This window comes from Oncorhynchus mykiss, chromosome 8 (genome assembly GCF_057628025.1).
Source record: "Oncorhynchus mykiss isolate SJ-2025 chromosome 8, ASM5762802v1, whole genome shotgun sequence".
NCBI classification, from domain to species: Eukaryota; Metazoa; Chordata; class Actinopteri; order Salmoniformes; family Salmonidae; genus Oncorhynchus; species Oncorhynchus mykiss.
Window position 1 is genome coordinate 25171919 of NC_143029.1, and position 24933 is coordinate 25196851.

General features: G+C 44.6%; 1 protein-coding gene across 21 annotated transcripts in view; it reads left to right on the forward strand.

Moving 5' to 3' along the window:
* The window catches only part of LOC110529212 (protein enabled homolog), a 150802-nt gene that overhangs the window by 84842 nt on the left and 41027 nt on the right, over positions 1-24933 (forward strand). For all 21 annotated transcript variants that reach the window (XM_090243011.1, XM_090243014.1, XM_090243017.1 and 18 more), the window contains exon 4: positions 22076-22148. In XM_090243011.1, coding sequence (XP_090099137.1) covers positions 22076-22148 — 73 coding nt within the window. The remainder of the gene's footprint in view (positions 1-22075; positions 22149-24933) is intronic.

Here is a 24933-nt window from a genome sequence, read left to right on the forward strand (position 1 = left end):
CTCAGGGTGTGTTGCTTTCTTACGTCATGCCACCATGTGAACCCCATTTGCGTCACTGGGCCAGTCGAGATGGAGGTTGGTGTGACGTGAGTCCCGACTGCCTGCCTCACTTTTTGTTGATGAGCTCATGCTCTTTTGCACCATACTGCCATAATAACCCACGCTGCTGAGAGGTTCTCCAGCTAGCCAGCCTGCTGCTACTAACACTGACAGAACAGCTGCCCTGCATGGCCCAGCGAGTGAAACCCCAGCACTGTGCCTACCAGAGACTACAACACTGTACTTATCAGGGAAGGCGACCAGAGAGGGAGAAACCAGACGGTGAGAGCAGCGTGATCCAGAGACGGACCAGGGCCTGCTGTTTTAGACTTGTGTCCCAGCCCAGGGTGGTGCTGTTCTGTTTGGTGCTCCACACCCTGCTGCCTCAGATCTCTCTTTCAGCCGTCTTCTGCTCCTCTGTGAGGGGGAGAGACTGCTGCTGCTGCTGCTGCTGTTTGGTGCTGGCACTGTAGAGACAGAGGAAGGCCCTCCAGGCGTCCACAGACATGCCTGCTCCCAGAGTGAGCCGCTTCCAACTGCAGCAGACTATCAGTCGCGCTCAGATCATCCTCAGCAGTGAGTAGAGCTGGACTGGAGGGGGTTGGTAGGGGTTTTGATTTGGAGGAGGATTTGGGGGGTGTAGTGAGACAGCTGATGGGAAGAAAGGGTGGTGCAGGAGTGGGAGGGAGCAGATGACTACACCACTGATTGCATGTTACAGAGCGTTAGTTGAACAGGAAGCACGACTGACTGAGTTCCTCTCTTACTAACACAACTAGTGATAACAAGTCCTTATGTAACTTGTATAATATGAATGTTTTATGCTCTATTCGAGATGTCAGGGAACATGAAGTGTTGGTTGCCTGTAGTGTAACCTGCTATATGTTATACACTGTCCCGATAGGCGATGGACACAGTTCATCTGGAAGGAAGATGGAGTCCTCTTATGATTGGTCAGAGATCAGTTACTCTTTCTTCTGATTGGCTAAGCTGTGTTCAATACTTTGGTGCTCTGTAGCATCAGTCTAAGAAGCCCCTGGCTGAAAGAAAAAGGGCAAGGAGATGGAGGGCAGCCTTGACCTCTGTTTCTGTGCTTTGACGATCTTTGAAAGATAATAAAATCACTTAAAAGTGTTCCTGAGTCTCCTAGCTACGGAGTCAGAAACACAGGCTCTGTTCAGTCCACACAAATAATTCAACCCTCGAGGGAGAGGAGAGAAAAGGCATAGTTCTGAATTCTGCTCCATTCTCATGCCCTCAACACCAGTGTTCAGTTGGCTTCGTTCAGCTAGCTCTGTTTTCGGTTGGAGGCGATCCCTGTGGAAAGCCCGGTCTCTCCTCTCTCGGTTGTGCCAGCATTAGGGTCATGAGGATATGTCTTTGTTGCACGCTGCTTGTTTCGCAAAACTGATGATTCCTATAGTGCTGTTGGGATCAGCAGCAGAACACCAGGGCTTTCTCATTAAAATAGGCTGTGTGTTTAGGCAACAATCCTGCTGACTATCAGGTGCTAAAGGCATGGCTGCTAATGAAATTGGGACACACATGTCCTAACAATGCAAAACAGTTGCATTTGGGTCTAGCACTTGGATGCTGTGTCTTTGGGGCTAGTTTCCTGGGTGCTGTGTCTTTGGGGCTAGTTTCCTGGGTGCTGTGTCTTTGGGGCTAGTTTCCTGGGTGCTGTGTCTTTGGGGCTAGTTTCCTGGGTGCTGTGTCTTTGGGGCTAGTTTCCTGGGTGCTGTGTCTTTGGAGCTAATTTCCTGGGTGCTGTGTCTTTGGGGCTAGTTTCCTGGGTGCTGTGTCTTTGGGGCTAGTTCCCTGGGTGCTGTGTCTTTGGGGCTAGTTTCCTGGGTGCTGTGTCTTTGGGGCTAGTTTCCTGGGTGCTGTGTCTTTGGGGCTAGTTTCCTGGGTGCTGTGTCTTTGGGGCTAGTTTCCTGGGTGCTGTGTCTTTGGGGCTAGTTCCCTGGGTGCTGTGTCTTTGGGGCTAGTTTCCTGGGTGCTGTGTCTTTGGGGCTAGTTTCCTGGGTGCTGTGTCTTTGGGGCTAGTTTCCTGGGTGCTGTGTCTTTGGGGCTAGTTTCCTGAATGCTCCGTGGGGGCAGCTACTTCTGAGGTGTTGGCAGAGCTCCATTATGAACTCATCCACAGGTGCCGGTTGGCAGGATCTGGGGTTGTATAGCCCAGGCCCCTCCCCTAACACGGTGGCTGGGCCAGAAATAACATGTTTACCTTCTCCTATGGATGAAGGGGGCCTGGCCTGCACTGCGTCTGCTTATGGGCATACTGTTTTCGAGAAGGGCAGCTTCTGTTTGGTAACTTTACATCAGACCTGAGCTGAAGCATCCGGTCTCTGAGCTGGCCTGGTGTCAGGTGCTGGGTCTCAGTGTCAGTGGCCTTGCCTGTGGAAATGGATAAGGCTAGCTGTGCTACTGACAGCCCTGCTAAGGACAGGGTGGGGGAGGGGGCACTTTCCTAGTGACACCTAGACCCCCAGCCTCTCCCTCTGCCCCAGAATAAGACCCCACCTTGGAAAAGAGGGTTGAGGTGAAAGGGATTGAGGTTTTGGGGGTAGTGTATACAGCCTGCCCTGTCATTACATTTGTCTACACGTCTTCCCGTTTGTCTATGCCTGTCTTCCTATGGGAGATGGTTGCACTGCAGCAGCCATGAATAATGTATCACAGGCTGTCTGTGACTCCCCGAAAGCTGTTTTTGTAACCGTAAAGGAAGTAGGCTTAATGTTCTGACATGCAACACCTACCATCATCCATCACCACACCCCCAGTCCTGTTGCCACGGACGGTGAACTGACCTGTGACAACTGCTCAACCTGATTGGCCCCCCAAACTGCAGTGAAACAGTTTGAAGTTTGTAGCCAATCCTATCCAGGCGTAGAGAGCCTGCGGAGTCGGGGGGACCAATCATCTGCGCTCTGACACTTCATCCTCACATCTGTTGGCCTGTTCACAGTGGCAGCACTCAATTTCACAAAATGGGGTTAGCCATTGTTTAATAGGGCTGTGACGATACCAGTATCGTGGTACTTGGAAACAAACCTAATTATGTTGTCATCCAGTCACATTTGTTTGTTTTGCAAGCTATGTCACTAAAATATTTTACATACAACATGTTTTTAAAGGACCAAATAGTTTTTGGTCTGCTTCATGTTTTCTTTTTTGCCTTTGAAAAAATATTGCGATACTGGTATATTCACAGGCCTATTGTTTAGACACTGCATATTTGTGAGTGTTATGCTGAGAGACTACGGACTCCTCTGCTTTTTGGGGGGGGCTCATTTGCGGGTTGCAAGCAGTGTTACATGAGACGGGCAGTGTTGGGTTGTAATGAGACGGGCGGTGTTACAGCAGCGGTATTGGTGTTGTAATGAGACGGGCGATGTTACAGCAGCAGTGTTGGTGTTGTAATGAGACGGGCGGTGTTACTGCAACGGTGTTGGGGTTGTCATGAGACGGGCAGTGTTACAGCAGCGGTATTGGTGTTGTAATGAGACGGGCGGTGTTACAGCAGCGGTATTGGTGTTGTAATGAGACTGGCGGTGTTACAGCAGCAGTGCTGGGTTGTAATGAGACGGGCGGTGTTACAGCAGCAGTGCTGGGGTTGTAATGAGACGGGCGGTGTTACTGCAGCAGTGTTGGTGTTGTAATGAGACGGGCGGTGTTACAGCAGCAGTGTTGGGGTTCTACTGAGATGACGGTGTTACAACAGCAGTGTGGGTGTTGTAATGAGACGGGCGGTGTTACTGCAGTGGTGTTGGGGTTCTACTGAGACGATGTTGTTACAACAGCAGTGTTGGTGTTTTAATGAGACGGGCGGTGTTACAGCAGCAGTGTTGGGTTGTAATGAGACGGGCAGTGTTACAGCAGCAGCGTTGGGTTGTAATGAGACGGGTGGTGTTACTGCAGCGGTGTTGGTGTTGTAATGAGACGGGCGGTGTTACAGCAGCAGTGTTGGGTTGTAATGAGACGGGCAGTGTTACTGCAGCAGTGTTGGGGTTCTACTGAGATGACGGTTTAACAACTGCAGTGTTGGTGTTTTAATGAGACGGGCGGTGTTACAGCAGCAGTGTTGGGTTGTAATGAGACGGGCAGTGTTACTGCAGCAGTGTTGGGGTTCTACTGAGATGACGGTTTAACAACCGCAGTGTTGGTGTTTTAATGAGACGGGCGGTGTTACAGCAGCAGTGTTGGGGTTCTACTGAGATGACGGTTTAACAACCGCAGTGTTGGTGTTGTAATGAGACGGGCGGTGTTACAGCAGCAGTGTTGGTGTTGTAATGAGACTGGCGGTGTTACTGCAGCGGTGTTGGTGTTGTAATGAGACGGGCGGTGTTACAGCAGCGGTGTTGGTGTTGTAATGAGACGGGCGGTGTTACAGCAGCAGTGTTGGGTTGTAATGAGACGGGCAGTGTTACAGCAGCGGTGTTGGTGTTGTAATGAGACGGGCGGTGTTACAGCAGCAGTGTTGGGGTTGTAATGAGACGGGCGGTGTTACAGCAGCAGTGTTGGGTTGTAATGAGACGGGCGGTGTTACAGCAGCAGTGTTGGGTTGTAATGAGACGGGCGGTGTTACAGCAGCAGTGTTGGTGTTGTAATGAGACGGGCGGTGTTACAGCAGCAGTGTTGGTGTTGTAATGAGACGAGCGGTGTTACAGCAGCAGTGTTGGTGTTGTAATGAGACGAGCGGTGTTACAGCAGCGGTGTTGGGGTTGTAATGAGACGGACGGTGTTACAGCAGCAGTGTTGGGGTTGTAATGAGACGGACGGTGTTACTTCAGCGGTGTTGGGTTGTAATGAGACAGGCGGTGTTACAGCAGCGGTGTTGTTGTTGTAATGAGACGGACGGTGTTACTGCAGCGCTGTTGGGGTTCTACTGAGACGACGGTGTTACAACAGCAGTGTTGGTGATGTAATGAGACGGGCGGTGTTACAGCAGCAGTGTTGGTGTTGTAATGAGACTGGCGGTGTTACAGCAGCTGTGTTGGGGTTGTAATGAGACGGGCGGTGTTACTGCAGCTGTGTTGGGGTTGTAATGAGACGGGCGGTGTTACTGCAGCAGTGTGGGTGTTGTAATGAGACTGGCGGTGTTACAGCAGCTGTGTTGGGGTTGTAATGAGACGGGCGGTGTTACAGCAGCTGTGTTGGGGTTGTAATGAGACGGGCGGTGTTACAGCAGCAGTGTTGGTGTTGTAATGAGACGGGCGGTGTTACAGCAGCAGTGTTGGGTTGTAATGAGACGGGCGGTGTTACAGCAGCGGTGTTGGGGTTGTAATGAGACGGGTGGTGTTGGTTGTAATGAGACGGGCGGTGTTACTGCATTGGTGTTGGTGTTGTAATGAGACGGGCGGTGTTACTGCATTGGTGTTGGTGTTGTAATGAGACGGGCGCTGTTACTGCATTGGTGTTGGTGTTGTAATGAGACGGGTGGTGTTGGTTGTAATGAGACGGGCGGTGTTACTGCATTGGTGTTGGTGTTGTAATGAGACGGGCGGTGTTACTGCATTGGTGTTGGTGTTGTAATGAGACGGGCGGTGTTACTGCAGCGGTGTTGAGGTTGGAATGAGACGGATGGTGTTACTGCAGCAATGCTAATGATGGAACACTTGACGACGTATTATGTCTATTGCCACACATAATTTTGTATCGCCCATCTGTATTTTGAGACCGAGAGAACAAGTTTATGTTTTGGTGGAGATCGAGACTTGTTTTGGCCCTCTTGTGGTTGCTTTGATTCCTGATTGGTGGAATTGGGTGACAATTCTCATGAGATTTGATTCATTGGAAATGAGCACAGTTTTCAATTACTTACTACTGATTGCTATAGAACATGGCTATTGCTTCACTGTGTTTTTGCTTTTCTGATACCAAAGTCCTGAACAGTAAACAATGTTGACAGTACAGTTTGTCTATTTGACCTGAAAATGCATGTGCAGTGGAATGATAATTGGCAGATGTGCCAACTCATGTGTAACTGTCTCCTCGCTTGTCCCTGTTAGCAAAATGTAGAGAGACTGTGGGTAATACTCTGGCCTCCCGTCTCTCTCAACATGATTGATCAATAACCATTACCTGAGATGGCCTCCCAAAAAGTAATTTTGGCTCCCCTCAAGTACAGTACATCAGTCATAATTTCCTCTCCAACTTACTTCCCCTCTTTCGGTGAACCAAAATAGATAGCTAATAAACATCTCCACATGACCTACAGGATATATTTGATTATTGAGCTTCACATGTTGGTAATTTCTAATCTTATGGCTAAGAATTCAAAGGAAAATCTGTCAGTTAAAAATAACTTATGGTATTACAATGTTTACTTCCTTAAGTTGGTCACAGGGCCTCTTCCTCCTCTTGCCCCAGCCCAAGTGAATGGATGACTTTGCTGATGGTTGAGGAAGGTTTCTCTCTGTATGGAGCCCAGATAAAGTAGCAATGGGTATCAAAGTTGTTAAATACACTGCTCAAAACACTAAAATAACACATCCTAGATCTGAATGAATGATAAATTCTTCTTAAATACTTTTTTCTTTACATAGTTGAATGTGCTGACAACAAAATCACACAAAAATGATCAATGGAAATCAAATGTATCAACCCATGGAGGTCTGGATTTGGAGTCACACTCAAAATTAAAGTGGAAAACCACACTACAGGCTGATCCAACTGATGTAATGTCCTTAAAACAAGTCAAAATGAGGCTCAGTAGTGTGTGGCCTCCACGTGCCTGTATGACCTCCCTACAACACCTGGGCATGCTCCTGATGAGGTGGCGGATGGTCTCCTGAGGGATCTCCCAGACCTGGACTAAAGCATCCGCCAACTCCTGGACAGACTGTGGTGCAACGTGGTGTTGGTGGATGGAGCGAGACATGATGTCCCAGATGTGCTCAATTGGATTCAGGTCTGGGGAACGGGCGGGCCAGTCCATAGCATCAATGCCTTCCTCTTGCAGGAACTGCTGACACACTCCAGCCACATGAGGTCTAGCATTGTCTTGCGTTAGGAGGAACCCAGGGCCAACCGCACCAGCATATGTTCTCACAAGGGGTCTGAGGATCTCATCTCGGTACGTAATGGCAGTCAGGCTACCTCTGGCGAGCACATGGAGGGCTGTGCGGACCCCAAAGAAATGCCACCCCACACCATGACTGACCCACCACCAAACTGGACATGCTGGAGAATGTTGCAGGCAGCAGAACGTTCTCCACGGCGTCTCCAGACTGTCACGTCTGTCACGTGCTCAGTGTGAACCTGCTTTCATCTGTGAAGAGCACAGGGCGCCAGTGGCGAATTTGCCAATCTTGGTGTTCTCTGGCAAATGCCAAACGCCCTGCACGGTGTTGGGCTGTAAGCGCAACCCCCACCTGTGGACGTCGGGCTCTCATACCACCCTCATGGAGTCTATTTCTGACCGTTTGAGCAGACACATGCACATTTGTGGCCTGCTGGAGCTAATTTTGCAGGGCTCTGGCAGTGCTCCTCCTGCTCCTCCTTGCACAAAGGCGGAGGTAGCGGTCCTGCTGCTGGGTTGTTGCCCTCCTACGGCCTCCTCCACGTCTCCTGATGTACTGGCCTGTCTCCTGGTAGCTCCTCCATGCTCTGGACACTACGCTGACAGACACAGCAAACCTTCTTGCCACAGCTCGCATTGATGTGCCATCCTGGATCAGCTGCACTACCTGAGCCACTTGTATGGGTTGTAGACTCCGTCTCATGCTACCACTAGAGTGAAAGCACCGCCAGCATTCAAAAGTGACCAAAACATCAGCCAGAAAGCATAGGAACTGAGAGTTGGTCTGTGGTCACCACCTGCAGAACCACTCCTTTTTTGGTCGTGTCTTGCTAATTGCCTATAATTTGTCTATTCCATTTGCACAACAGCATGTGAAATGTATTGTCAATCAGTGTTGCTTCCTAAGTGGACAGTTTGATTTCACAGAAGTGTGATTGACTTGGAGTTACATTGTGTTGTTTAAGTGTTCCCTTTATTTTTTTGAGCAGTGTAGTTTAAATACAATGCTGATGAATACAACCACTGGACAATAGATGAAGATACTCTGAACTTTTAGAATTGCTTAAATCCATCATATACTGACTAAATTATAGCACATTAAGACTGTACTGGCATGGACAAATAATGGACTTCAGGCTTTTTGGTGATAATTCAAATTATTGTAATATGTCACTTTTTTTCTTAACGCACTATCAGGTATTTAAAAAAAAAAAAAAAGATAACCACAATTTTATTTGGATATAGACTGGGTGTATTTGCATACATGAATACATTTATATAAAGGGTTGAAACAGGTGAAACCACAAACTATCTCTAATCATAAACTGTGCTGTCTAGACTTCCTCATTAATGGTCCATTACAGTTGTCACGTTCTGTTACCATAATTCTACAAGTGTGTAAAGAGAAGGATACCCACGCAATTTTAAAATCAGATTACACCTATCTATAAATACTGAACATTGTTTGCGAGATCAGACATAATATCACTATTATCCCAGTGTTCCTTTTTGGGAAATTGCTTTCATTTCAGCACATTACTGTATTAAAATGACTTTTTTTAATTGCCAAAAAAATCTACACACGCCAAATTAGTGTTTTTCTTGTGATGTGTCGAGACGGTGGGTTAAATCCTCAGCCAATCGTTGGTGTTTTGTATTCATTTGTATTCTACTGAGCACATTTCAGCCATTAACGGGGTGTGTTTGACAGGTCACTAACGTTTCCACGGTTGTAACGTTAACTGGAGAAAAAAAGTCACGTTAAATCATTTTTTTAAAAATCAAATGACACCTCCCTCACTAGATCCTCGACTTTGGCGATGTCATTTACAAACTAGCCTCCAACATTCTACTCAACAAATTGGATGCAGTCTATCACAGTGCCATCCGTTTTGTCACCAAAGCCCCATATACTACCCACCACTGCGACCTGTATGTTCTCGTTGGCTGGCCCTCGCTTCATATTCGTCGCCAAACACACTGGCTCCAGGTCATCTACAAGTCTCTGCTAGGTAAAGCCTTGCCTTATCTCAGCTCACTGGTCACCATAGCAGCACCCACCCGTAACATGCGCTCCAGCAGGTATATCTCACTGGTCACCCCCTCTCCTTCCAGTTCTCTGCTGCCAATGACTGGAACCAACTGCAAAAATCAGTTGGAGACTCTTACCTCCCTCACTAGCTTTAAGCACCAGCTGTCAGAGCAGGTCACTGCACCTGTACATAGATTGGATGGGCTATTTACAGATGAGCTACCTCATCCCCATATTGTATATATTTATTTATTTATCTTGCTTTATCTTTATCTTGCTCCTTTGCACCCCAGTATCTCAACTTGCACATTCTGCACATCCTACCATTCCAGTGTTTAATTGCTATTTTGTAATTACTTTGCCACCATGACCTATGTATTGCCTTACCTCTCTTATCCTACCTCATTTGCACATGCTGTATATAGACTTTTATACTGTATTATTGATTGTATGTTTGTTTATTCCATGTGTAGCTCTGTTGTTTGTGTCGAACTGCTTGGCTATATCTTGAGAACTTGTTCGTAACTAGCCAACCTGGTTAAATAAAGGTGAAATAAATAGAAATGTCCAAATAATTTCAATCAAATCAAATCAAATGTATTTATATAGCCCTTCGTACATCAGCTGATATCTCAAAGTGCTGTACAGAAACCCAGTCTAAAACCCCAAACAGCATGCAATGCAGGTGTAGAAGCACGGTGGCTAGGAAAAATGAATGAACCATTTCATACATTATGGCAGTGCTATTGAAAGTTGGGTCGCAACCGCGGGGGAACTGCAGTGGGGTCGGCAATAAAAAAAATCTATAAAATAATTAATTGGACAGTCCCACAGTTGACAGTGCATGTCAGAGCAAAAACCAAGCCACAAGGTCGAAGGAATTGTCCGTAGAGCTCCGTGACAGGATTGTGTCGCAGCACAGATCTGGGGAAGGGTACCAAAAAATGTCTGCGGCATTGAAGTTCCCCAAGAACACAGAGTTTGGAACCACCAAGACTTCCTAGAGCTGGCTGCCCGGCCAAACTGAGCAATTGGGGGAGAAGGGCCTTGGTCAGGGAGGTGACCAAGAATCCGATGGTCACTCTGACAGAGCTCTAGAGTTCCTCTGTTGAGATGGGAAAACCTTCCAGAAGAACAACTCTCTGCAGCACTCCACCAATCAGGCCGTTATGGTAGAGTGGCCAGATGTAAGCCACACCTCCGTAAAAGGAACATGGCAGCCTGCTTGGAGTTGTTTGAATACCAATTAATTAGAGCCTTGAATTTGACCTCTTGTGTGACATCATAATGAATGCTAATATGAAAGTTTAAAGGGGAATGGAAACACTAGGATTTAGAACGCCAACCAGCTGTAAATGTAAATCGCCATTTTGATTAGGAAGTACATCTAAGCTAAGAGATGTATTTAAGTGTTTCCATTCCTCTCTCAGGATTCTCAAACCTATGTTTACTCTTTATTAGTTATATCACTGTGTGTGAAGTACTTTCACTGGATGCCATGGTTCTGACTTCAGCAGTATGTATGAGCTCTGCCTGGTCCTCTTTAACATGATGACTCATCCCCAAAGACCAGCAAACTCACAGGTTCCAGGTCAGATTGCAGGTCAGCGGGCCAGGGAGTGATTCATGTCTTCCTGACCCAGGAAAAGTGAAATAAGACAGGATAGGCTGGACCTGGGGAATAGATGCACTACAGGGGCTGTATGGGGCTGAAACACAACAGGACTGTTTCACAGAATCACAGAGAGGAAAACCCCCCAAGACTACCCTCATTTCTTCCTCCCCTCCTTTCATCTCCTCCGTAGATCTGGGAGGAAAGAAACATGTAGTTAACCTTTCTGATCTCCCCATCCCGGATCCGGGTTTGTGAATACAGACTCAAGCTCATTACCATAACGCAACGTTAACTATTCATGAAAATCGCAAATGAAATGAAATAAATATGCTAGCTCTCAAGCTTAGCCTTTTGTTAACAACACTGTCATCTCAGATTTTCAAAATATGCTTCTCAACCATTGCAAAACAAGCATTTGTGTAACAGTATTGATGGCTAACGTAGCATTTAGCATTAGCATTCAGCTGGCAACATTTACACAAAAAAACAGAAAAGCATTCAAAAAAATAATTTACCTTTGAAGAACTTCAGATGTTTTCAATGAGGAGACTCTCAGATAGCAAATGTTCAGTTTTTCCTGAAAGATTATTTGTTTAGGACAAATCGCTCCGTTTTCTGCGTCACGTTTAGCTATGAAAAAACCCCTGTATCCAGGATTGTGTAAATCTATCAGCAAGCTCATTAGCATAACACAACGTTAACTATTTATGAAAATCGCAAATGAAATGAAATAAATATGCCATCTCTCAAGCTTAGCCTTTTGTAAACAACACTGTCATCTCAGATTTTCAAAATATGCTTCTCAACCATAGGAAAACAATCATTTGTGTAAAAGTAGCTAGCTAGAGTTAGCATTTCGCGTTAGCATTTAGCGTTAGCATTAGCGTTAGCATCCAGCACGCAACATTAACAAAAACATAAAAGCCTTCAAATAAAATCATTTACCTTTGAAGAACTTCTGATGTTTTCAATGAGGATACTCTCAGTTAGATAGCAGATGCTCAGTTTTTCCAAAAAGATTCCTTGTGTATTAGAAATAGCTCCGTTTTATACATCACATTTGGCTACCAAAAAAAATCCATAAATTCAGTCCTCAAAACGCAAACTTTTTTCCAAATTAACTCCATAATATCGACTGAAAACATGGCAAACGTTGTTTAGAATCAATCCTCAAGGTGTTTTTCACATATCTCTTCATTGATACATCGTTCTTGGACACATGCTTTCTCTCCTGAATCCCAGGAGAAAATGACCGCACCTGAAGATTACGCACAAATTTAGACAAAGGACACCGGGCGGACCTCTGGAAAATGTAGTCTCTTATGGCCAATCTTCCAATGATATGCCTACAAATACGTCACAATGCTGCTAAGACCTTGGGCGAACGACAGAAAGTGTAGGCTCATTCCTTGCGCAATCACAGCCATATAAGGAGAGAATGGAAAACAGAGCTTCAGAAATTCTGCTAATTCCTGGGTGATGCATCATCTTGGTTTCGCCTGTAGAATGAGTTCTGGGGCACTTACAGACAAAATCTTTGCAGATTCTGAAACTTCAGAGTGTTTTCTTTCCAAAACTGTCAAGAATATGCATAGTCGAGCATCTTTTCGTGACAAAATATCGCGCTTAAAACGGGAACGTTTTTTATCCAAAAATGAAATAGCGCCCCTAGAGCTCTAAGAGGTTAATTAGCAAAGAATAGATTAGAAGAGGAAACGCATCATGCTGTGTTTGTACAATACTTTTATGGGCTGGTGAGGAAACGCACAAAGGGACCAATGCAGTGTGATCAGATTTCTTGTTTGTACCTCTTTTTCTAGTATTCATCACTCTTCTTATTTTCTGTGCCACTGTTTCCTTTTCACTTTCTTTTTCTCTTTTTTTGTCTTCCCTCTGGGTTTTTGAGTTGGTTTGTCTCGAATTGACACACGTGCGGTGTGATGTGACGGGGGAGGTGGGAGGATGCCTTGCCCACTCATCCATGAATAATTGATCAGGACAAGGCTTTACACGACTTGCGGACTGACCCGAGCGTGGGACCACATCCCGTAGACACCTCCCTGCCTGTGTAGCATAGCCCTGGCTCCAGGCGTGGTGTGTGGGTAGGTAGCAGCTCGGGGCACTGTGTGTGTTAGCATGTGATAGAGGGGCATGGAGCGCTGAGTTCCCAGGATATGAGCCTTGTGGAGCCATGATGGCTGGATCTGGGGTTTTAGTTGGTACTGGGTCTATGACTATGGTTGGGACCTTGTCATGGGCTGTGGTTGGAGCACCTAATGACTGCCCGATGATGCACTGTGGCAGTATATCTGCTGTCAGAAGAGACTGGATTACTGCTTGTGCTGATTGTAAATAAAATACTTCTGTGCTTACTGGGGTGTAGTGGTGTAAAAAGACTTAAATACTTAATCCATGTCATTTGATTAGGCCTACATTCATTTATTTTCATGTGTGTATTAAAACCTCTTAAGGATGGGACCCTTTTCAAATTTTCGCCTAAAATGACATACCCAAATCTAACTGCCTATAGCTCAGGAACTGAAGCAATGATATGCATATTCTTGATACCATTTGAAAGGAAACACTTTGAAGTTTGTGGAAATGAATGTAGGAGAATATAACACATTAGATCTGGTAAAAGATAATACAAAGGAAAAAGGCGCAATTTAGATTTGGCCGCTAGATGGCGGCAGTGTATGTGCAAAATTTTGGGCAGATCCAAAGAACCATTGCATTTCTGTTCAAAATGTTGAATGAAGACTGTCCAAATGTGCCTAATTGGTTTATTAATACATTTTCGAGTTCATATCAGTGCACTCTCCACAAACAATGGCGTGGTATTCTTTCACTGTAATAGCTTATGTATATTGGACAGTGCAGTTAGATTAGATATGTCTATGTCCTGGGAAATGTTCTTGTTACTGGCTAATCACATTAGCCTATGTTAGCTCAACCGACCCACGGAGGGGGGTGGCACCGATTCACTGTCGTTTATTTTCTCATTCTCGGAGTGGCAACGTTCTTTGCAGAGTTCACAACCTGCTACACTTGTGAGAAACAAGTTATTTCATACCATTTAGGCCCTACGAGTTTTAATTAAATTAGATTTTTGGAGCGCTCCATGTGAGCAAATTAGCATGTGTCTGGACTCTTTCTTGTTTCTATGTCCTATTAATGTTGACGGAGTGTGCACACCTACATAAAGTAGGCCTAGGCTACCTGGCCTGCTGCGCACAAATGTAGGAAAGTGCCCAATATGGGGATCTCTGATTTCTGACCACCACCATAAGCTGAGCTTCTCAGTAATTATTTTTCTTCACCTCACACATTAAGTCAATGAAGTCAGTTTTTTTTTTTTTACATCCATTGCGAATGATAGGCTAATAGTTCCTCACAGTAGTGGAAAAACCTTTCCAACATTCTCCCCCTCGGTAATCGCCAGGCCGTGTGAAAGAGCAAAATGTCATGCTCTGATGTTCCCATATATCCAGTGGAAACGTCATAAAATACCTGAACACTTTTCCCTGGCCTTGCGTAAAAACAGCTGTCTCGAGCTCACTGGCGCAGAACACTGAGGGCCCCCGGAATAGGCTAGTTAATACAATGTTACAAGTTCGCTTGCGAAGGCTTGAGGACAGATTCCAATTTATTGTATAAAATCAATGTTGCACTTCACTAGAGAGAGCAGAAGTCCAGAAGGATAGAAAGGGAGGCAGATAGATATGGGCGTAGATATGAATGTGATTGGAAGAACCTGAATGTTCATCTACTGTTTTTATTTGTGTTGGCTTTATTTATTTTTACTTAGTTGACAAGTTGACAATGGTAGTGTTAAGTCTGCTGCTGCATTGGCCAATTAGGCCTATAGGCCATCTGAGTTCCATGCACTAATTTCTTTAGCCAATGGCTCACGGTTTAGGCCTATCAATGTGTCCATATGGCAGAGGCTGGTGCTCTCACGTTAGTTGAATTTTAGATTTTAAAAAATTGTAATTCAGATTTGTATTAACCAGGTGACAATAATGTTGACAATTTTTTAAAAATTATTGAATTGAAGCTGTTCCACGAAAATGTGAATATGAAAATCCTAACCCGCACGCAGATCGGTAGAAATGGGAGGATCAATTCTTAGCTTCTCCAAATTCAACTCACTCGTGTTACCTTGAAAATAAGAACTGCATTTTCCTTCTTCGCCATGATCAGCTCAGAAATGGACACATAGGCCTACAGACCTTGAAATGGCTGATTTATAATGATAATTTAGCCCACTGAGTGAAACTCCCAGACAGCAGCCGTGCGTAGTCTGATTTCATTCTGTGGGCTACTGTCCATTTTACTTTGACCTGTTTTTAGGATATGATGTGTTAACATCCTAATTCATATTCACATTGAAGGACATTTTTATTTGATTGGGTGCCGGTTAGACGATTTGATCAGAAACATGATGTAAAAAGTGTCATTTAAGTTATGCTGCCTTTACGGCACATGACAACCATGAGAAAAAAAATGTCTAGGTCCTAATCTCTAATACTTATGGATTTTATTAGGTTTTGTGATTAGTTTACAGAACATAAATCTAGGCCTTCTAGAAAGAGCTAGTTTCTTTACTGTTCAGTGCTGGTGTACAGTATAAAATGAAACAAAAATAAACCATTCCCCCTGTACTTATTGTTTCTCATTTACATAATGAGATCATCTAAATGCATTGCTACCTAGTCTCATGTCGGAACATTTTATTTACCTCAATTTCTAACTGTCTGCAAGGGGAGTGGCCCTTCTACAACGCTGTTATTGTCCAGACAGACACCCCGTCTCAGGCCTGCTGCGAGTCATGTTCTGGGTGACTAGTGTTTACACTGATCTATTAAATGCTACTTTTATAATCAGTGCCGGGACAAGGTAATTGGCCACGGAGAACGTTTCTGCTGAGTTTACGACTCAGCTGTGTGCTGTTTGGTAAGCGTGACCACAGCACTGAGACTGTCACACATGCAATTTCCCCTCTCCTTATAACAGGCCTGGGATCAGTTTGCCAAAAAGCACCTGGAGGATGATCAAGTCTCTTGTTAGAATGTTCTATGGACAGATTCTAAAGTATAACTTTTTGGATGACATGGGCCCTATTATGCATGGAAAAAACCAAACACTGCATTCCACAGTAAGAACCTCATACCAATGGTCAAGCATGGTGGTGGTAGTGTGATGGTTTGGGGTCAGCATGGTGGTGGTAGTGTGATGGTTTGGGGTCAGCATGGTGGTGGTAGTGTGATGGTTTGGGGTCAGCATGGTGGTGGTAGTGTGATGGTTTGGGGTCAGCATGGTGGTGGTAGTGTGATGGTTTGGGGATGCTTTGCTGCCTCGGGACCTGGATGGCTTGCCTTAATAGAAGGAACCATGAATTATGCTCTGTATCAGAGAATTCTACTGGAGAATGTCAGGCCATCTGTCTGAGAGCAGGGTCTTGCAGCAAGACAATGATCCAAAACACACAATCAAGTCTACATGAAAAAAAGCAACAAATTAGAAGTTTTGGAATGGCCTAGTCAAATGCCAGACCTAATACCAAATAGTGCTATCTTCTATATACCACCCCTACCTTGTCACAACACAACTGATTGGCTCAAACGCATTAAGAAGGAAAGAAATTCCACAAATTAAGTTAAGGCACACCTGTTAATTGAAATGCATTCTAGGTGACTACCTCATGAAGCTGGTTGAGTGCATGCCAAGAGTGTGCCAAGCTGTCATCAAGGCAAAGGGTGGTTACTTTGAAGAATCTCAAATATAAAATATATTTGGATATGTTTAACACATTTTTGATTACTACATGATTCCATATGTGTTATTTCATAGTGTTGATGTCTGCACTATTATTCTAAAATTTAGAAAATAGTACGAACTAAAAACTCTTGAATGAGGAGTAGGTGTGTCCAAACTTTTGACTGGTACTGAACTTATTTCATAAACAAAGTTAAGCGACACCCAATGCCCCTGTGTAAAAAGTAATTGCCCCCTTAGACTCAACTGGTTGTGCCACCTTTAGCTGCAATGACTCCAATGAAATGCTTCCTGTAGTTGTTGATCAGTGTCAGAACTGCTGTAACTCAGCGACATTTGGTTTTTCAAGCATGAACTTCTCGTTTTAAGTCCTTCCACAACATTGGTAAAAGACCAAGTCCATGTTATGTCAAGAACAGCTCAATTAAGAAAAGAGAAACGACAGTCCATTACTTTAAGACATTAAGGTCAGTCAATCCAGAAAATGTCCAACTTTGAAAGTTTCTTCAAGTGCAGTCACAAAAACCATCAAGTGCTATGATGAAACTGGCTCTCATGAGGACCGACCACAGGAAAGAAAGACCCAGAGTTACCTCTGCTGCAGAGGATAAGCTCATTAGATTTAACTGCCCCCCAGATTGCAGCCCAAATAAGTGCTTCACAGAGTTCAAGTAATAGACACATCACAACATCAACCGCTCAGAGGAGACTGCGTGAATCAGGCCTTCATTGTCGAATTGCTGCAAAGAAATCACTAGTAAATGACCAATAAGAAGAGATGGTGGAAATCTGTCCTTTTGGCCTGATGACTCCAAATTTGAGATTTTTGGTCTTTGTCTTTGTGAGACGCAGAGTAGATGAACGTATGATCTCCGCATGTATGGTTCCCACCGTGAAGCATGAATGAGGTGTGGGTGTGCTTTGCTTGTGACACTGTCAGTGATTTAGAATTCAAGGCATACTTCACCAGCATGGCTACCACAGCATTCTGCAGCGATACGCCATCCCATCTGTTTTGGGCTTAGTGGGACTATCATTTGTTTTTCGAAAGGCTGTGTAAGGGCTATTTGACCAAGAGAGTGATGGAGTGCTGCATCAGATGATCTGGCCTTCAAAATCACCTGAGTGCAACCCAATTTGAGATGGTATGGGATGATTTGGACTGCAGAGTGAACAAGTGCTCAGCATATGTGGGAACCTCTTCTAGACTGTTGAAAAAGCATTCCAGGTGATGCTGGTTGAATGCTAGCTGTTCAAAGCTGCCATCAAGGCAAAAGCTGGCTACTTTGAAGAGTCTCCAATATAAAATGTTATTACATGATTCGATATGTTATTTAAGTCTTCATGTCTTAACTATATTCTACAATGTAGAAAATAGTAAAAAATAAAGTAAACACCATGAATGAGTAGGTGTGTCCAAACTTTTGACCGGTACTGTGTATATATACAATACCTTCGGAAAGTATTCAGACCCTTTGCTATGAGACACGAAATTGAGCTCAGGTACATCCTGTTTACATTGATCATCCTTGATGTTTCCACAACTTGATTATAGTCCCCCTGTGGTAAATTCAATAGATTGGACATGATTTGGAAAGACACACACCTGTCTATATAAGGTCCCACAGTTGACAGTGCATGTCAGAGCAAAAACCAAGCTATGAGGTCGAATGAATTGTCTGGATTATATCGAGGCACAGATCTGGGGAAGGGTACCAAAAAAGTTATGCAGCATTGAAGGGCCCCAAGAACACAGTGGCCTCCATCATTCTTAAATGGATGAAGTTTGGAACCACCAAGACACTTCCTAGAGCTGGCCTCCCGAGTTTGCCAAAAGGCACATAAAGACTCTCAGACGATGAGAAACAAGATTATCTGGTCTGACGAAACCAAGATTGAACACTTTGGCCTGAATGCCAAGCGTCACGTCTGGATGAAACCTGGCACCATCCCTATGGTGAAGCGTGGTGCAGCATCATGCTGTGGGGATGTTTTTCAGCGTTAGGGACTGGGAGACAAGTCGGGATCGAGGCACAGTACATAAAAACCTGCTCAAGAACACTCAGGACCTCAGACTGGGGCAAAGTTTCACCTTCCAACAAGACAATGACCCTAAGCACACAGCCAAGACAACGCAGGAGTGGCTTCAGGACAAGTCTCTGAATGTCCTTGAGTGGCCCAGCCAGAGCTTGGACTTGAACCTGATCAAACGTCTCTGAAGAGACCTGAAAAATAGCTTTGCAGCAACACTCCCCATTCAACCAGACAGAGCTTGAGAGGATCTACAGAGACAAATGGGAGAAACTCCCCAAATGCAGGTGTGCCAAGGTTGTAGCGTCATACTTAAGACGACTAGAGACTAATCACTGCCAAAGGTGCTATAACAAAGTACTCAGTGAAGGTTCTGAATACTCATGTAAATGTCATATTTCGTGTTTTATTTATTTATAAATTAGCAAACCTTTCTAAACACCTGTTTTTGTATTGTCATTATGGGGTATTGTGTGTAGATTGAGGAGAACATGACTAAGGCTGTAAAGTAACAAAATGTGGAAAGTCAAGGAGTCTGAATAGTTTCCAAAGCCACTGTATATAAAGAAACTCAAAATACTTTAAAATTACTCAAATCAAAACTGTGTTGAAATTATAATGGACCTACATTTATACAGTTACTTGACATTGTCCAGGTCGCTAAAAATCACCCAAATGAAAGCTAGACAGCTAGCATCTAGCATTCCAAAAACTATGGATAGAGGACTATTTTTTGCACATTTTTTTGCTGTGGGGAAATATGTAACCAATTCAGTGCGGCCCGCTGGACATTGTTAAAGACCGAATGTGGCCCCCGGGGGGAAATGAGTTTGATGCCTCTGCTATTAAGAGACCTGGCCCTGCTACTACTTGTTCTGACTGGACTTGCCCTGGGCTGAGGTGCAAGTCAATAATACCTTTAGTTACAACAGTTTTGTATTATCAATCCTCTTTCGTCGTGGGTAATGGTTATGGAGCTTTTCTAATAAACGTTTGTGATATCAAAAGCTTGTTCAGCAGATACTGCTGTTGATGAGGAGTGTGGAGAGGGCTGTGGTTGTGGTGAACTGTCACTAGCAGGTCTGGTGTAGGAACAGAAGGTTATATATGAGTCACTGCTGCCAAACCTTTATAGATAAAAGCCTTATTCTTCCCTCAGATTTAGAGCTCTCTCCATCTGTCTGGAATAGCAGATCAATGTATCACTGCTCTACACAGACACTAGCCAGCCTGAATACTGATAGCATAGAGAAGACTCGTCTCTTTTGGTCAGATCTAAGCCCTTTTCACCGATCGGACGTAGGCTTCAGTGAATCACTTAAAACCACTTTAACGTGTATACATTTGATCAACAAACAGTACCAGTCAAAAGTTTGGACACATCTACTCATTCCAGGGTTTTTCTTTATTTTTACTATTTTCTACATTGTAGAATCAAAACTATGCAATAACACATATGGTACCATGAACAAAAAAAGTGTTAAATCAAAATATAATTAATATTTTAGGTTCTTCAAAGTAGCCACCCTTTGCCTTGATGACAGCTTTGCATTCTCTCAACCAGCTTCATATGGGATGTTTTTCCAACTGTCTTGAAGGAGTTCCCACATATGCTTGTTGGCTGCTTTTCCTTCACTCTGCAGTCCAACTCATCCCAAACCATCTCAATTGGGTTGAGGTCAGGTGATTGTGGAGGCCAGGTCATATGATGCAGCACTCAATCACTCTCCTTCTTGGACAAATAGCCCTTACACAGCCTGGAGGTGTGTTGGGTCATTGTCCTGTTGAAAAACAAATGATAGTCCCCCTAAGCGCAAACCAGATGGGATGGTGTATCTCTGCAGAATGCTGTGGTAGCCATGCTGGTTAAGTGTGCCAATTCTAAATAAATCACCTCCATGCTTCACGTGGGAACCACACATGCGGAGATCGCCCGTTCACCTACTCTGCGTCACACAAAAAACCCCATCTAGACTCATCAGACCAAAGGTTCAGATTTCCACTGGTCTAATGTCATTACTCATGTTTCTTCTTATTGGTGTCCTTTAGTAGTGGTTTCTTTGCAGCAATTCAACCATGAAGGCCTGATTCACACAGTCTCCTCTGAACAGTTGATGTTGAGATGTGTGTTACTTGAACTCTGAAGCAGTTATTTGGGCTGCAATTTCTGAGGCTGGTGACTGTCATTTTTTATTTTACCTTTTATTTAACTAGGCAAGTCAGTTAAAAACATATTCTTATTTTCAATGACGGCCTTGGAACAGTGGGTTAACTGCCTGTTCAGGGGCAGAACGACATATTTGTACCTTGTCAGCTGGGGGATTTGAACTTGCAACCTTTTGGATACTAGTCCAACGCTCCAACCACTAGGCTACCCTGCCGCCCCAATTAACTTATCCTCTGTAGCAGAGGTAACTCTGGGTCTCCCTTTACTGTGGTGGTGTCATGAGTCAGTTTCGTGATGGTGTTTTATGGTTTTTGTAACTGCACTTGAAACTTTCAAAGTTCTTGACATTTTCCGGAATTGACTGACCTTCATGTGTTAAATAAATGGACTGTCGTTTTCTCTTTGCTTATTTAAGCTGTTCTTGTCATAATATGAACTTGGTCTTTTACCAAATATTCTGTATAGCCCCCAACCTTGTCACAACACAACTGATTGGCTCAAACGCATTAAGAAAGAAATACATTTCAGAAATGAAATTTTACCAAGGCACACCAGTTAATTGAAATGCATTCCAGGTGACTACCTCATGAAGCTGGTTGAGAAAATGCCAAGAGTGTGCAAAGCAGTCATCAAGGCAAAAGGTGGCTACTTTGAACAATCTCAAATATAAAATATATTTAGATTTGTTTAACTCTTCTTTTTTTGGGAGGGGGGGGATTACTACATGATTCTATATGTGTTATTTCATAGTTTTGATGTCTTCACTATTATTCTACAGCGTAGAAAATCGTAAAAATAAAGAAAAACTCTGCAATGAGTAGGTGTGTCCAAACTTTTGACTCGTCTTTGATCCCTGGCCAAACGTGGAGCTCTCTTACAATCAAATTAGTATGTTTGTTTTGTGTTGATTTTCTTTCGATGGTCTTGTCGTCTCTACAACTACCAGATAATGGATTGTTTTGTAACTCTGTGGCTGTTTGGCAGTGGTCCAGTGCTGTCAGTGGGTATGATGGCTGATTGGTTGGAGTAGTTGTGAGAGCAGGCTAATAGACAGCTCTGGGAATGGATCAGAATGACAGACGTTAGGTCACAACCTAGCCGGCCGACAAGGAATTACGCTTAAAGGATCGGTCTGGCCTGAAAGAAGAAATAGTTGGGAAGGAGACAGTGTAGTTTGTGAATTGGATTTGATTCTGATTTTGAAACAAATTTAAGACTGAAACTTTGAATGAAATGCTGAGAAAAATTACTGGGTAGGTGTTGCATTCCCTCAATAAATGAGACTACACTAAATATTTAGGCATTGAGATTTGAGTAAAAAGCGATGAGTCCAGAGGCCGTTTCCTTCAGAGCGGATTTCTGACCATCTCTGTGTGTTTCTCCTTCCAGGCCCGACGTTGCCAAGACAGAGCCCCCAGGTTCAGAATGGACCTACGCCAGAGGACCTGGAGATGCAGAGAAAGTAAGATCTGAGCCTACAACAGCCCTTAACACAGCACGACAGCACTAAATATAATACTGTTACTCAGACCCCAATCCATCTCGTAGATACAGAGTTCAGTGTTTCAATCAAATATGAGCCAATCAGTCAGTTACCTGCTTAACACTACCTGCTTGCCTAAATATATTGATCCAAGTACACTACATGATCTAAAGTATGTGGACATCTGCTCATCAAACATCTCATTCCAAAATCATTAGCATTAATATAGAGTTGTTCCCCTCTTTGCTGCTGTAACAGCCTCCACCCTTCTGGGAAGGCTTTCCACTGGATGCTGGAACATTGCTGCTGGGACCTTAGCGAGGTCGGGAACTGATTTTGGGAGATTAGGCCTGGCTCGCAGTCAGCGTTGCTATTCATCCCAAAGGTGTTTGATGGGGTTGAGGTCAGGGCTCTGTGGAGGCCAGCCAATTTCTTCCACACCGATCTTGTCAAACCATTTCTGTATGGACCTCGCTTTATGCATGGGGTCATTGTCATTCTAAAACAGGAAAGGGCCTTCCACAAACTGTTTGGCACAAAGTTGGAAGCACAGAATGGTCTAGAATGTCATTGTATGCTGTAGCGTTAAGATCTCCCTTAACTGGAACTAAGGGGCCTAGCTCAACCCATGAAAATCAGCCCCAGATCATTATTCCTCCAACACCAAACTTTGCAGTTGGCACTATGCATTGGGGCAGGTAGCGTTCTCCTGGCATCCCAGATTTGTCTGATGGATTGCCAAATGGTGAAGCGTGATTTATCACTCCAGAAAACGCGTTTCCACTGCTCCAGAGTCCAATGGCCAATTGTGCGCCGCCGCTATGAGACTTCCAATCACAGCCGGTTGTGATACAGCCCGGGATTGAACAAGGTTCTGTAGTGATGCCTCTAGTACTGAGATGCAGTGCCTTAGACCTGAATCGCTCGGGAGCGGCTGCTCGGCCGTAGAATCCCATTTAATGAAGCTCCAGACGAACAGTTCTTGTGCTGACGTTGCTTCATGAGGCAGTTAGGAACTCTGTAGTGAATGATGCAGCCGAGGGCAGACATTTTCTACACACTTCAGCAATCGCCAGTCCAGTTCTGTGAGCTTGTCTGGACTACCACTTCGCGTCTGAGCCTTTTTTGCTCCTAGAAGTTTCCACTTCACAATAACAGCACTTACAATTGAGCGGGGTAGCTGTGGCAGTGCTGAAATTTGACGAACCGTCTTGTTGGAAAGGTGACATTGCCACATTGAAAGTAACTGAGCTCTTTAGTAAGGCCTTTCTACTGCCAATGTTTGTCTACGGAGATTGCATGGCTGTGTGCTCAATTTTATACACCCGTCAGCAAAGGGTGTGGCTGAAATAGCCAAATCCACTCATTTGAAAGGATGTCCACATACTTTTGACTATATGCTGTACTTTTGAATGGATTCAACCGGCTTTGGACTTATGCTCCAAAAGGTTGTTACCTCTCCAGCCCTCACCACTTCCACTCCCATATTAACTAGGCAGGTGGAGTGTTTGCCTGCCTGCAGGTGGTGTTCTTCCACATCCTGGCACAGAGTGAGGCTGATGGCTGCCAGTTTGTGTTCAGACACCCCTGGAGTAGAGCAGGGCTGGGTGAGAGAATGATAGCGCTTGTGGCAGGCTGTAGTATACAGGCACCACATCAGTGTTTCAGGTGGAATCACAAAACACTGCTGAGTGCAATGGTACACTCACAGCCTGAGGTTAGGAGCTGGCTTTCTCTTTCTCACACACACACACACACACACACACACACACACACACACACACACACACACACACAGGCATGAGAAGTGTGTGCGTATGAGAACGCATATCTGACTTGGTGTGCATCAGAGAGTGAGAGAGGCAGACATGTTGTGTGTGTTTGGAGACTTCAAAAGAAGAAATGGACTGATAGAGGCTTTCTTAATGAAAAGCTATTCTACAGTGAACCCCTATCACTCTCAGGGGACTTTGGCTTTCTCTCCCATTCTGAAAACACACTGTTCTAAATCCTTTGAGTCTCTCTCTCCTGCTGCACACACACTCAATAACGCTTGGCATGAGATCCGTCCGTGTTCATATTCAAATGCGTTTACCTAGGCTAACACACATTTTGTTAAGAGGGTTTTCTAGTGCAATCACTTCTGTTTTGCGGCTCAGACTCAAGCGAGCTCTTAGAGGGAGTACTGTACCTTTTCCTTCTCCTTAAATGGCAATGAACCTATTCCCCCTTAGGTGGTAATAATGTGCAGCTAACGCTGAGTTTCTGTGTGGTACAGGGCCCCCCATTCTTCAGTGGGGCACCACAGGACAGTGCAGTCCAGCGTATCACTGTAGCAGCAGTATTAATCGGAGCCAGCTGCTGTCTGTCAGCTATTTTATTGCCTACTCCTAGAAACCTATAAAACGTTATTGAATTAGCCTGCAGCCTGATCTCACAGGACCACACAGGGACTGCCACCTGTCCTGTCCCCATGTACACAGACATGGCATCATGACGATATGACCCCCTCCTCCCTCAGTGCCATATCCTGCGTCACAGCAGCAGAGAACATCGGTAGTTTGGTAGAGAGCATCTGGAGTTTGGATTGCCCCTGGCCCTCTCTCCTTGTCCTCGTGACTGCAGCCGATTTACAGAGTAATGTGCTGTGGATTTAGTTGTCCTGGCTGACTGACAGGTAGTATGGCGGGAGAGTGTGTGTGTGATGCCTGCAGAGTAGGCGGCTACTGGTGGTCAGGGTGCTGTGATATGAATGATGAACAGA